Raw genomic sequence first — 15,098 nt, forward strand, 5'->3', positions numbered from 1 at the left:
ATTCTATGTCAAGACAGTCTGGATTTCTAAGCCTGCTTGGACACTGCAGTTTAACACACACGCTGTTACATGAATAGATACCATATTCCTGCCAACAGAGATGTGTTGATCCAGCTAAGCAATACCTAAACACTTCACCCCTGCAAGAAATGCCAAAATACACATTTCTAGATGACTTCGCATTTTTCAGGCAATGTGCAAGCAGTAATAAAACCAATGTAGCTGCTCAGCAGATCACCAAAAGCTGTAAGATTGCCAAGTAACTGCCCTCTCTTGTTCATCTGCACTCAGACACAGCTCAGTGACCCTGCCTTATTCAGACCTATTTAAGGCACACAGTGCAGTGCAAGAAGCAGATATTCACTTATTTTCACCTCCATGTTCAAAGCATGCCTCTAACCCCTACTCACTGCACACGACCCTGTATGTTAAATGAACATGGAGGGCATTTTTGACAGCCTTGTCACATCACCTGAATCAGTTCTGAATCTTCAGATACCTATAAGCTTCTTCAATAGGATAGAGCAGGATTTCCGTCCAAATTATGCCAGAAACATCTAGATATCCTAAAATACTGAGCACAGCTGCCATCTTTCTCCTGATCTACCCCAAACAAAGCAAAAAGCTGTCAAGAGAGGGCTTTGTTGTTGTAATGTGGTGAGGGAAGATGGGGAAAACAAAAGTCTTTTTTTTACTACTTCTTTTTCCCTTACTACAAAAATTATTTGAATCATTTTGAAAAAATATTCGAGGGTGATCTGGCGTCTGACAGAGACTAGAAGAAGAAAATTCTCCATCCAAAAGGTCAATGTCAATAAAAATTCTCAAACATTTAGAACAGAACCACTCTCAAAACCAAACAGGTATGGCAAGATATGCTTCTTCTGTACAGAGATGCTAGAGATGCTGTATTAAAGTGATGTACAAAGCAGAACCTACTTTTTAAAGCAATGTTGATGAAAAGGACTTGAATAAATAAACCCCAAACAGATGTAATATTCAAACACACAGCATGACAAATTTCAAAAAAGCATAAATTACTGAATTGGCCTGCCTAATCTGTGCTGAGGTATTAAAAAAAATATGAATCCAAACACAACAAGGCAAACTAAGAGTCTGCCAGAATAACCAACCAAAAGTATGACTTTTGGCTTACTTCAAAGAAATAGGCAAACTATCATTTCCTTATTAAATGAAAAAAAAACCCACATGCCAATTCATCTGCGTTAATATCAACATTTTTCAAAACTATTTTAGAAAAAGTATAATCAAATTAGAAATTATTATATATTTTTATATATATATAAAATATATATATATAATATATTTCCAAGCAGAACATAGCCCCAACATTCTGACAGATAAAGCAACTTGATAATGGTACAACCCAGTCTGTTAAATATGGGAACTGAATCTGGACTCCTAACTGGTATACTTACCTCTACACCACAGTGCATCACCAGACTCCTACTTCAGACTGCAATATGTAATTCTAAAATGCTTTTTTCTTTCAAGTAAAAAATGCAATTTTGTAACCTAAATAGAAGCTGGGATAGGAGTGAAAAACTAAGCGGCAAATTTAGAATACTGCCTTTGATAAAGACAAAGCACTCCAAGACATAATGTTTTCACAGGATTTACCTTGCCCTCTGAGAATTGGCTTGACTTGATGTGGAGATATCATCTGCACCTGGCAAAGCACCACTGGCATCATCTCTCTTGAAACCTTCATTTCTTCTCACTAGCAAACCAAAAGACAAATTAATACCTGACTGGGCAACAAAGCACACAAAGTAATCCCATCTAAAAATCAAGGACTTATCAGTCATATGAGATTACTTAGAAGGAATCAGATTCATGTGTTCTGCACAATGTCATTACAGTATTAGACAAACTAGCATTATGAAGTTGATTTCCATTTTCAAAGCGATCTTATAGTTTCTCTCAACAAAGATTGCTGCACTAAACAAGTCCTTTGAAGAAGAGTACTAATGCAGGCCTAAAAGAAACCACAATAACCCCCCTGCCCAACTGCACAGACACCTTTCCAAAGTGACACATTTCTTTGTCAGCCATGAGTTGAGACACATACATGACAGAGACATCATACAAAACCACTCCAGAACAGAAATAGAGCAGCTAGGTAATTATGCACAAGAAGGGAGTTAAGAAACCACTAATATATATTGCTGAGGTTCCTGCATTTCACTTTTGTCCCTGGAATCTGACTCCTCCTTACACTTTATGAAAAACAGTATTTTTTTTTTCTTTTGGCAATATACTCATCTGCTACTCTGCTTCTAATAGTTTTTCCTTTGCTGGTATGTCTTCCTCTAGCAGCACCCGAGGTGCTACACTTAAAGAGCTTGGTTTTGCTAACTACTTCACTTCCATCTCTTACTGTACTCTCAAAAACCAGAGCTACCAGGAGAGAGCTCTTGCAGAACACATTATACTAGTAGCCCGAAAGTAGGTCTCTTGCCTGTAAAAACATAGAGGAGTTGTTGACCTTGGACCGGAACACATAAACAGCCTGTTCTAAATGGCAAGAAAATGAAGTAAAATGTGTTACAGGAGCTTTGCTACCTGTTACTGCTAGGTTTCTAGCTCAGTAAGCTGCAGGATAGACAAAGGCAAGGCTGACAGAGCAGTAAATACAGAGAGGCTGGGTTGGAATTCTGTGCACACAGAACACATACGGTGCAGCTATGCTTCCTAACTGTTGCTTGCTTTCCTCACATTCCTCAAACGGTTTGTCTCCATCACTTACAATGATTCAATGAAGCTGATCGGTTCATCAACTACGCTCTCCTCTTGACTTCTTTCTTTTCACCTTTCTAGCACTTCTTTCAAAAATGCTCCAAGCATTTCCTTCTGTGCTCTGCTTCCACTGTGTAAAGAAAATCCTTCCGGCCACGTATCAGCTAACAACCCTTCGTATCATCTCCTGCTTTTTCAAGCCACTAATCTCACAGAACTTTCTTAAATTTACCTTACAAACAGCCTGCACTATGTACTACTATTGCATAACACTGAAATATTTGGGCTAAAAATTATCAACTATTTAATCCTCACAGTAAACCCCACCAATATAAAAGTAATTGAACCATATATGTGCCATATAAAGCTTTTGCAATTTACTGTTATTGTACACTAACAACCTGATAATTTTTGTGCCTCTGAAGACAGCATGTTATTTAAAACAAACACTCCAGTAAAAAATTAATCATTTCCAACTTTTCCTACCAAGTTCTCTTCCAGAGTGCTAAACGTCAAACTCATTTCTGAATAGGCTGCCAATTATGCTGAACTATATACGATGCTGTAATTACATAAGATCATCTTGCAACTTTGTATTAGTGGTAATTATCAAGCCTCACACTAAAGATTTAACTTCATACTTCTGGGGTCTATTTTTCATCTTGAACTTTTTTCTTTAGGACTTTTGCTTGTTTGGGGATTTTTTGTTCAGTTTGGGATTTTGGGGGTGTGTGGTTGTTTGGGGGGGGGGGGGGGGGTTTGGTGGGTTTTTTTGTTTTGTTTGTTTTGTTTTTAAACACAGGTCTTACCTTGCCTGAAATCTTGTTCCGAAGAAATAACAGATGGACTTTCACTCGAAGTACTATAAACATCGCTGTGGTAAGATTTGTACCTTCTCAAAGGCTCTGAAAGTTTAAATAAGGGTATCAGAAGAGTAAGAAAGCAACAGTTCTAATGCAAAAACTGAACACAAATTAACATTTGAAATTTTTCGAAATCTTTTCAAATTGTTTTTGAATGCCTGTATGCAGTTATAGAGTCTGAAAGCAAACACTCAGTGGATGCTGTGCAGTCCCATTCTCTCTCTGTAGCCTGAGAGTTCTGCAGTGTGCCTGGCCTTTCTTGACTATCCTTAAAGAGCCACCTCCTCTCAACTGCTCTCTCATCATCACTTCCAACTAATATTTTAAAAAAAAAAAACCACAACAACAAACCAAAGACAAAAAACAATCCCTCCTGCAAACAGAATGGATGAAAACCTTTGGTGCACACTTCTTGCATTTCTTGCATGTAGAAAGCAACCACCGGGACTTAGTCCTTAGATCATTCATGATGAAAAAGAAAGATATCCGCAGAGACAAAACAGGAACTGGAAAACTGTAACTCATTCAACTCATCTTTGATATCCACAAAATATGATCAACAATCAATTACTAAGCCCTTACAGGATATTTAATTAACCAGAACAGCTAGATGCATGTGATGAGAAATAAATACAGCAGCCTCAGTTCCTACTTTCAATGGATTCTTTAAATAACATACTGGGGCAAAGGGCTCCACAGAAGGGGTATGCATTTGACATTTGCAACAATCTCCCAAAACTTTCCTATGCAGAAGCCAACGAACAACCACATAGCGTGCACAAAAGCAGAAAACAAAATAAAAAGTCCCCACATTTTGGAATTACCAGTGCTTCACTGCCTAAGTGAGAGAAAACGTTAGGTGTCTTTATCTGCAGAAGGCTGTCTCTGGTCCAACTACAGTTAATGTTTTGGAAAGCAAAAGTGATGATATAGAGAAAAAGCACGTAATTGTGAAGACAAATGCACACCACTACAGCAAGGAATATAAAATGTAAGAATACAAAGTGGGGAATGCATGAGCAGATGAGCCTGGATGCTGCAAAAAGCAAGTCAGACGTTCCAATTTCCCAGATCTAGAAAACAAAACACCTGGTGAAAAATCCTGTGAGAACAATAAACCTGCGGCATAATCTTTATTAGGTCAAAGGACAAGTTAGACATGCTTTCAACAGCACTACTCATTCAGACTTCTTACAGGAGCAAGGAAAACTCCAAATAGGAAAAAGGTATGGAAAGATGTGAGATAATGCAGTAGACAGAGAATAATGTCTAGTTCATGTTAATTTTGGACTGTTTCCAAAACCTTCCTCCTTAAAAGCCAGCAATTCTCCTATTTCTACCATCTCACTTGGGTTGTGCAGTTCCCCGCTGTCCCACCAAATACAAGATTCTTTAAGAAAACTGGGAAAAGTAAGCAAAGTCATCAATCAACCTATGAAACCAATTACTCCCACAAGCCCATCCCAGTTGCACAGCTTAACAGCATAAACCTCAACTTCACATTACTCTCAGAAACGAGCAATACAGTTTGCACATTTGTAAACCAGCCTACAGCAAGATGAAAAGAAATCACTGCAGGGTGTGTAGGAGTGTGTGTGTGCTTCAGTGTTTCATGGTGGCTACTTTCAGCATTCTGAGTTTTACAACAAAGAACTCTACCACCAACTTAGCAATTACTTCCCTAACAAGGGAAATAAAATCCAAATTCAGTGGGTAGCTTTTGGAGATTTATTTTTAAAATGCTCCCAGCCCTCTAAGTGAGGCATCCATCCAAACATGATACTGGAGCTACAGTACAGAAACGTTTAACTGAAAACAGATCTCTTCTTTCCCAGTAGTTTTACTAGCTGTAGGTTTTTCAAGTCTGCTAACCTGACTTTGAAGCAAGAGGATGGAATGAGAACAGTAAATTATAACAGAGATTTTAAAAAGATTTGGGTTTTTTCCACCTAGTCAGCAACCTGGGCTTCCTGAATTGCACACAAATTGTGGCTCCATCCTGGTTCTTTAAGACATGAAGTTCTGCAAAAAATAAATGTAAAGTGGTGAAACAGAAATATGCAGTTAAAGCACAAAACAAGTGTTTGTTTGCGGTGGTCTGATATCGTGAGTGCTCTTGACTCACCCTGTTAGCAGAAGTTGGCATCCTGCTGCAGGCCAAGGGGTAAGGATCATGAGCCAAGAAACATACAGAAAGATTCCCAATCACTGCTTATCTCAAGGTTTTCGCAGACCTCCATGTGAGGTCCAGCTAGGTTTACACCTATTCTTCCAGCATTCACAAGCAGAGACAGAGATGGGACCACCTCCTTTCTTGTCACATATCTTTCTCCCTAAGCAAGACCATAAAACTTATCCCAATAACTCAAGCAAAGGTATTCCTCCCATCTTCTGGAGGCATTTTAAAACCTTTCCACATGGGTCTGTATCAAGGACTCTCAGCCTGTTCTGCCTAGGGACAGAAGTTTAAAGGCAATTAAGAACCTACAGCCTGAAATCTGGGGTAAATCCTCTAGATTTTTCTTTGCTTAGTTTAGGGAAAATACATACAGACATATATATGATGATGAAAATACATACAGATGGGAACTGTTTGCTGATGGGGCATCTTCTCTTTGGCAACCACCTTCCAGCTCTCTACCGGTATATACACGTCTATGTACACCCCATACACATTCCCCCAGCACCTCACCTCCTCTTAACCAAACTTAATTTCTCTGGGGCATGGGCAGAATATGTACCGCAGACCTGCAAACATTCAGTTAAATTGTAAACACTGAGACTACTGTACACTTGCAAAATTACCCAAATAATTTATGCTGTCTCCTCTCCTCCGCAAATTCTCAATTCTAACAAACTGTAATAGGATTTAACTTGAGAAAAGGCACTTGGGATCATGTCCAAGCCAAACTTATAATTAAGAAGTGGCTTCCAAAGGTCAAAGTCCCAATTCTAGAATCAAGTTAAAGTTAAGCTTTTCACACAATAGTTTCAAAAAAGAGGACAAATTTCTAGCCTATCTGGCTGGGAAGAAACTGAAAGATTACATCAATAAAAGCTAAAGATGACAAATAAAACAACTCATCTCCCATATTTACAATTTTCCCTACAATATTTGAATGGCCTTGGTTTGCTGCTTTGTTTCTTTTTTTGTGTGTGTTTTTTGTTGGGCTTTTTTTTGTTTGTTTGTTTGGTGGTGGTTTTTTGCTTGGTTTGGTTTTTTTAGTATGTTTTTGGTAACTGAAGAGAGAATTCAGAACTGATTTAACATCTCGACACATCAAGCACGTTGTAGCAAAAATTATTCTATTAGTTACCCTTCTTAACATTTCATTGTTTAAATTATACTCTCTTAGCAAACACTTCAAGTCATTCCATACCTTAGTAGAAAACCAAACCTGAGCTTAAGCATGTTTGAAGAATCTTTAACTAAAATGAATATATAAAACTTGCACTAGTAATGTAAGTTAACACACAGTAGCACCACAATGTAGAGATGAATGAAGCATTACAATCAGAATTTGTGTTTGTGCTGCTTAGTGCTGCAGTGCTGTTTTTTCAAACTCCGTATCAAAGCCAGCAGAGTAAAAGCTTACAGGCACCTCACGCAGCATAAAATAACAAAACACACTATTTATGCAAGGCAAGACATGCAAGCCCAGACAAGTAATTTACAGAAAGCCTCATCTCAGCCAACATCAATCAGAGAACCACATTCAGCTTGGAATTTCATTATCCTGAACACATGATTTGCATTAGATACAAAGGTTTTCAAACACACATTATTATAGAATTATTACTGGCTGTACAGAGAAGGAAAAGGACACGGAAAATGGCAGAGGTAAATGGGCAATTTTGTGACACAGAGGGAGCCCTTGTTTGCTCTTTGAGGTTTATGGGTGTCTATTACATACCAGTGTTACTATAAAACCTTTAAAACACATTAACTGTCCTTTAGGACTAGAGGCTGATACTTGCTTCTTTCACCAGAGTTTAACCAATTGGTTAGCATCATATTTAGTCTTCCTTTTCCTCTTTTCATCTCAGAAAACTTGAATTATCTCATGCAAGGCAGCAGAGGTTTAATAGGAAGGCTGTAGAGATCCAGAATAAATCCCTGGTAAGGATTCATATCTAACGTACACAAGGGAAACAAATTCTTTCGCCTTCCAGGGGAGCAGGCCCATTTTATCTTACAAGATTTCCACCACTCATGCAGCATGTATGCAACCTAAGTCACCAGCCATCCAGGTGATTCCCTAGAAAGCCTAATGGACATCTGATGCATAGGGTCTAGGCAGGATCTGAGTGACAGGAAGAAATCAAGCCTTGTAAAACTGCAGAAAACACAGATCTCTAAAGCAAGGCTGGAAAGGAAAACAGCAAGATTAAAAACAGCAACTCCAGGGTCTGGTAAGAACTCGGGTGTCTTGTACTTAGACACCCTTTTTTTCTGGGTCTGTATCATACCATCCAGAATAAGGTTTGTAAATGGCCACAGACTGAAAGTGTGGCCAATCAAGTTGTTTCTTTCGATTTATATGTTTTATCCAACTGAGAATGTAATGTGTTGACAAAAATTGATAATCCCAGACTGTGTGAGCTGCTGAAAGCTTTATAAAGCAGACAAAACAGATGCCACTTTGTTGGGCAATTATGGAATTGTAAGAGCTATTTTACTACCTTATGTTAAACTACGTAATTCAGAACACAATAATGGTGGCTGATGCCAGAGTACTTGTACTTTATAGAAATCCCACAAGCATTTATTTCTTTTCCCTTGAAAAGCCAGCTTCCGTAGCCTCAGTAAAATTAAAAACTGGAAGTTTTTCTCTAAAATGGTATTAGTCTACCTACCCTTCAGCTTCATTAATATGATTTCTGAACATTGTTCTGACTGAACCTTATCCTTACCAAACATACCAACTACATGAGAATCTATTTTGCCATCACTGAATTTAAATCATACTGCAGAACAATGATCATAAGCAGTGTAAACTGAGCCTTAATTTGCTTTCACATGCAAACAGATATACATACCATTGTGCATGACTCATTTCCTCTGCTTAGCCTACATGCGAACCCAGTACATACAATTCAAAAGAAAAAGAAAGTATGCACACTTCATTGACCTTAAAGTTTGTAAAGCAACTATTCCTCTTTTGCCCTAAACCCAATCTCCCATTTAACCCATGTCTATAGAAGCTCCCAAATTCAAATATCTTGGGTTTAATTTGCTGGGACAAATTTACTACCAACAGCTGCCCGATTACCTGCAGAAATTTTCCCTTATTCAAAAACGCAGCTTCAAACTAAAAGAGCTTTTTTTCTCTTTTTTTAATCTGGACATTTAGAGTATCCCTAACCATCACTCCCACCCAAACACATGCAGTCATAATATGGAAGTTTTATAAGTGGGGTCCAGATGGATCTTCAGTACAGCTAATGAAAACATTGTTTTGTGAGAAAAAGACACAGAAGACTTAGGAGGCAGAGACCGACCTCCAGAAAACAGGGAACATTACTTCCTCTGCTTGCTGAATGTATGAAGCAGAGCACCATAAGTGGACAAAACAAAACAAAAAAACATCAAAAAAAGAGACTTAATCATCTGGGTTTTCAGTTGCAAAAACCAAAGGTAAAAAGACAGATGGATAAACACAACCTGAGGCTCTGGGATTCACATGGTTCCCAACTGCAAAAACATTTAACAAAGGCTTGAAAATATTCCCAAACCACCACCCCCATTCCCTCACCCCTGGACTCAGTGTTCCAAAGCTTCAGCAAGATCAGCTTTTTTGGTATTCTCCCCTCTTTTTCCTCCCTGTCTGCTATTTAACCCACAGGCAGCTATACTACTACTCTCCTAACTGGTTTTCAGCTCCTCTGTTCCACCAGGACGTAGGGAATCTTTATGCCTTGCTTCCTTGTGCATCTCATTTACAACACCCTCATAAGCAAAGCTGCATATAAAAAAGAGGAATGCACATTTGCTCAAGTAACACATAAACCAATCCACTTTGACTTATACATACACTCAAAACAAGGTGGGGGAAGCTGCCAAAGGAAATAAAAGGGAGAGATTCAAACAAGGCTACCATCTTGCAGCCTTTGCCTTGCTATCATGCCATTTGAAGGTAGACTTGAGATACGAAAACTGAAGAGTATCTACACTTCATAAATCTCAGAAGATATAATCAATTTTGTGGGTGAGAAGGCAAAGTAAGCTGCAAGCAAGGGAGAACAGATGTCTCTTTCATACTCTTGAGTGGCAACGTAGGCTTGCAAAACGTAAAAGGCAGAATATTATTTTCTCTCTAAAATGGGACACTACCGGCTGGTGCCAAGCAACAAACTCCCAAGTTTCAGAAGAACAAAACCAAAATTTGCTCTCCTGATACAGATAAACTTCCCGGGTTTAACACCTAACAACTTCACAACTCTAAACATTTCTGCCTGAGCTCACAAAACCTACATAATCAAAACAAGAATGAACAGTAACAGTGGAAATGCAGAACTTACTCTCCCATCTCTTGGCAAGATTAGCACGTATTTTTGGAGTCTGTTCTTAGTGTTCAGAATTGGCTACACCCAAAGTCAAAATAGCAGTCTCTTTCCCTTCGCCTTGCCCCCACCCGGCTAAGCACCTAATCATGAACAATCATCTTTGTTCATGAAAGAAAGAAACAGCTTCAACCCTGAAACTGTACAGCAGAATAACACACAAAGGAGCAAGCTCATGAGCAAGGCACTTACAAAGACACTGTCTTTGGAAGGCTTGTGAGGCTAAATCCAAGATATTCCAACTGTAGATTATAGTGCAGTTTGGATGGTCTGCAGCTCACTACAAACTACTCTATTACAGCGTAGTTGTAATTAAAACTCTCTCATTCTTTCCACTATAAACTCTACTTTTCATGTTTTTTGTAATTTGGGTTGTAAAAAATCTGTTCTGAGTGAAAGCTTGGCACACAAAAGCCTGTGCATGAAAACATTTTCTTTTTCCAAGACAGTCAGCTCCTTAAGGTTTTATGAATAACAAAAGTTTGCCAGCTTAACCCAAAATAAGTTAAAGAAGAAATAAGCCACATGGCATTTAAGTTCCTTTGTGGTTTGAGAAGGGAAGTTTTATCTGGCAAAGTTTAACCCGCAGAGAGTCCAATGCCATTTCACAATTCAAAAACTGAAAAACACCACATAGCCAAAATCAGAGGCTTACTACAGCTTACACAGACTTAACTGTAACCTAGACCTGGACCCAACCAAATTGAAAATATCCCCAAATCTGCCAGAGAGAAGGTACATTGTGTCCTCTCTACTAAACCCAACGACCAATCCTGTTTCCATGACTCCTTGCCCATTCCTCCACCTCAAGCTGAACAAAACCCTTATTCCTGACTACACAAGCTTTCAACATACCTTATTCTTTCCCCCCATTTTTCCTTTAAATACCTCTCCTTTGAGGTCATGCTGTATCTCATGCAGAGAAAGAGTAGCAGTTGCTGTCATTTTCTGTGGACTTCTTTCCACTCCATTTCTAGTTGTTGCCCACCTATTTGCTATGTGACTACCAGCTCCAGGCAGCAAGATACCCTTGCATCAAGTGCTACCCAAGAAATTGACACCACAATCTTCATCAAGATAGGTGACATTTTACCACAGCTCTCCACACAGTTGCTCATCTCTCTCAGCTAGGCTAGTTTTATGTCAGAAGAGCAATTCCACATACACTTGATAATGTCTGACATTTGGAAATATCTGTCTACTCAAGTGCTTGAAAATTGCATGCAATGGGAATGCACAAAAAACTTGTAACAGACTGTATTTTTCATTCCTTTGACAGATGAAGCTAGCAATAAGCTCTTTTATGAAAGGTCTAGGGGACTTCTCTGTTGTCAACAAGATGGGAGATAAGGAACACTGAACAAGGAAAAAAAAAAAGAGGAAAAAGGAAAAGGGAAAGAAGTCCTAACAGACTAGCAGACTTTACGTATTAAGGTTTTCATGAATCCGCTCATTAAAGCGGAACAGACAGACTACTTCCATTCAGGCTTCTCAAGCCCTGTGAAACACAATAGCAACTAACTGCTTTGTGGAAAAACATTCCTCATCCATCTTACTAAAATATCCTTTACACTGGCTTTCATCAAAAATTCACAACTAGGTTCTGGCCCAAAACTTTTCTTCAAGCAGTTACCGGAACAAAACAAAAACAAATAAAAAAGAGCATGCCTAAAATAGAACAGCACAGCACACACTCCTAACTTCCAAGAGTGAAACATACCTCCTTCCTCTGTTGAAAGCAGAAGACTCAGAAGACAAGAACATTGCAACCAACCTACCTGTTGAGAAAGTACCTTCATTTTTTATTCTAGCAAGTAATGACTGTAAATTCAGAAGGATGGGCAGTGAGTCATTAGCTATTGCCTCAATTCTCTCTATACAGATTTGTCACTCGGCTCCTATGACTATTAGCCCAAGTTCCCAGTCTGACTGCACTTTCACCCATTGCCTTTATGAATTGAACAGTTTCACACATCTGAACTATCTCAGTTGGCATAGCAGGGGCACGTTATTTTTTCTGCTGTCTCCCAGTCTGTTTGAATGAGAATGATAAACTCTTGCTCATCAATGGGTTTGGCCAAGCTTCTGGTTTTGCTGTTGTGCAACACAAACCTACACAAAGCTACACTCCTGAACAACAAGGCTATTGAGCTTTCTCAATGCAGGGAGTGGCCTTCTCTTAAACTTTGTCAGCTGCCTATCTTCAAAGATCTGAATTGACTCATATACTTGAGATAGTCCCCTTCAATTTCAGACTCTTAAACCAAAAACCAACCAACCTTCCCCATACCTCATCGGATATCTCAGTAGATAATGACAGATGGTAAACTTCTATTGAGATAAACAATGGTATCTCCACAGTATTATTTCCATCTGTGTTCACTCCATGTTATAATGTAACCCTCGTCGAAAGATGCTAATTTGATAGCACAAAATCCCTTCAACTGTCTTGTCTGTACAACTTGTCCATAAATCACAGTACCTTTTTAAACTGCCTATGCCATTTCAATAACACTCTTCCTTTCTGGAGCACAAGGCTCACATGCATAGGAGAAAAAGAACTGGCTTCCCATGCCAAGTGCAATATAAGCATCTCCTGAGACAGCCACAAGGGGCATGAACAGGCATTTTGAGAAATTAAACCAGGATAAAGGCTTTATCTCTTCTTAATAAGGAGGTGTTTACACCTCAGTGCAGGAAAAGGAAGCATAAGTTGTTTTATTTTCACACAATTATTTCTGTCACTCAACAGACAGGCAGCCATGAGTTTTCAGCTGTATGGATTTTGAATGCACCTGAACAAATGACTCTGCTAGCTCTGCACATACAGCTCTTCTACCATAAACCTTAGATGACTTAAGTTATGCCTTCTGGCCCATCATAAGCAGGATCTGACTCTGCTTTCAGTTTCTATCCCACTGTCCCAAATTTATAACCCCTGGAAATTAAGTCACACTTTCAAGCAAACGAAATACGCAGTTCCCTTATAGGGTTCTGCATAAAGACCATTTTATAAGTTTCCAGAGAACAAATAAAACAACCTTTTTTCTCCCCATGCATGCTTTCAATTAACTGATGGAACTTGCTGTCAAGTATTCCCACTGAGGTAAAGATCTTTACATGAGTACAAAAAAATATTTCCTATTTAAGGGCTTAAGTCCAGAGTTATACAGTGCAAAATCACAGAGATCTGAGATGAAATTATTCCTTTTCCTCTGGAGTATAAATTATTCTCTAATAGCTGGAGATGATGATTTTCCTTCAAGGAAAATTACTTGACAGTTGGCTGTTACCAGCTGTTTTTTCTTTTTTCTAATTTTAGTTGATGAACTTGATACTAGCTGATTTATAAAGATCAACTATTTTCACTAGGTAAGCAATCTGGTTGAGCACATTTATCTTCATTGGCAACAAGAGGTACTAATGCTTTCACTTTATCTAAAAAAAAGATGATAAAGCAAAGATCTCTGCAGTTTTAAGAGCTGCTACAAGAAAACTCAGATTTATCATAAAAAGAAATCTTTGTTTAATGAGTAGAATACTCAGGAAATGAAAAAGCTTTACTAACCTTCTACATTCATAGCTTCCCTCAGAAGCTGCAACTTCTTCTGTCTCTCTCTTATTCTGTCAAAGGCATTTGATATTGCTGCAGAAGTTGATGTCTCAGGCACATGGCGTGTTTGGTCCAGTTTTTGTGGTCCAAAGACATCCAGTGCTATGCTCCCATCGGAGTATCTTGCTTCCTTGTTTCTGGTGGTAGTAGAAGTCCGTACTGTAAATGTTTCACACTGATGGTTGTACCCATGAGAGCCTCCAGCATGGTCCCTCTCAGTTGCCCTGTCAGTTGGACAAAGCAAATCTGTGGAGGAAGCCCATACTTTCCGCTTGGGAGCGACATCTGTATGGAGGTGACCTTTTTTTTCAAACTCATTGGTTTTACATCTATGAGGACAGAAAACATCTTCCTGTCCCGAGTTGTAATCTGCGGAAATGCCCTGGAAAAACTCTTCCTCGCCCTGTGTTCCTCGAACTGACAGAAATCCCATAGACTTGCTAAGTCCTTTGTTAAGCGTGGTCTGTTGAGAGAAGTGAGCTTTGTGTCCATCAGGTGCATCAACCACCAATGTTTTTCCTGGAATAAAGAGACATTTCATATATGTAACTTTGTGCTACTTAAAGGGCTGCTTCAGTCAACAAAGGCAGAACTCAAACTGCTTCGTATCTGACAGATATTTTCTTTTACTTCTGAAGTGCTGAAGAAAAAATTATGGCCTACTATAGTTCAGCATTAACATTAAATACCCCCTTAAACTATCACATACATGCTGAAAGTTGTTTTCTCATTAGCTTTATCTGTAAAATAGTCTGGACTCTCACCAAAAGTACTGTTTAATGATCAATCTGAAATGAGCCATTCTCATGTCTCACACCTGAAGACACCACCTAAAATTTTTAATGACAAACCCACGTTTGTTCCACAGACTTACAGATGCGCTGCAGTAGTGTCAGTAGAAGGAGTCAGGAGAAAGACTGTGTAGTTAAGAATTTTAAGGAGTCAGGAGAAAGACTGTGTAGTTAAGAATTTTAAAAATCCTGGATCTTCCTTTAATGACTTTTTTTGGTGATGACAGTCTCTCCAGATAAATACTCTAAAACAAGAGTAACAAAGCTTCTAAGATCAAAGTGATTGTATGAGCCTGTACATTCCATGTTTTGTTAATAAGTGGATCTGCCAATACTGTGTCTTTTCCCTCTCCTTTACCATGAAATTACTTCCAGAATAAAAGAAACTATCAGAGGTGGAATAGCATCAATGAAATATGTGTTTTCTGAAGAATATCTTAACATGGTCACCAAGAAGTTGTGATGACCATGTATGCCTCAGGCATAAATTTTTCTTGAAGTATTAGC

The 15,098-nt window shown here is 38.7% G+C and overlaps 1 protein-coding gene across 6 annotated transcripts in view; it reads right to left on the bottom strand.

The window, feature by feature from the left end:
* The window catches only part of PTPN13 (protein tyrosine phosphatase non-receptor type 13), a 126,489-nt gene that overhangs the window by 51,764 nt on the left and 59,627 nt on the right, over positions 1-15,098 (bottom strand). For all 6 annotated transcript variants that reach the window (XM_055727792.1, XM_055727783.1, XM_055727788.1 and 3 more), the window contains exons 7-9: positions 13,756-14,319; positions 3,570-3,665; positions 1,642-1,741 (exon numbers count right to left, since the gene is read on the bottom strand). In XM_055727792.1, coding sequence (XP_055583767.1) covers positions 1,642-1,741; positions 3,570-3,665; positions 13,756-14,319 — 760 coding nt within the window. The remainder of the gene's footprint in view (positions 1-1,641; positions 1,742-3,569; positions 3,666-13,755; positions 14,320-15,098) is intronic.

The sequence above is a fragment of the Falco cherrug genome, chromosome 1 (assembly GCF_023634085.1).
Source record: "Falco cherrug isolate bFalChe1 chromosome 1, bFalChe1.pri, whole genome shotgun sequence".
NCBI classification, from domain to species: Eukaryota; Metazoa; Chordata; class Aves; order Falconiformes; family Falconidae; genus Falco; species Falco cherrug.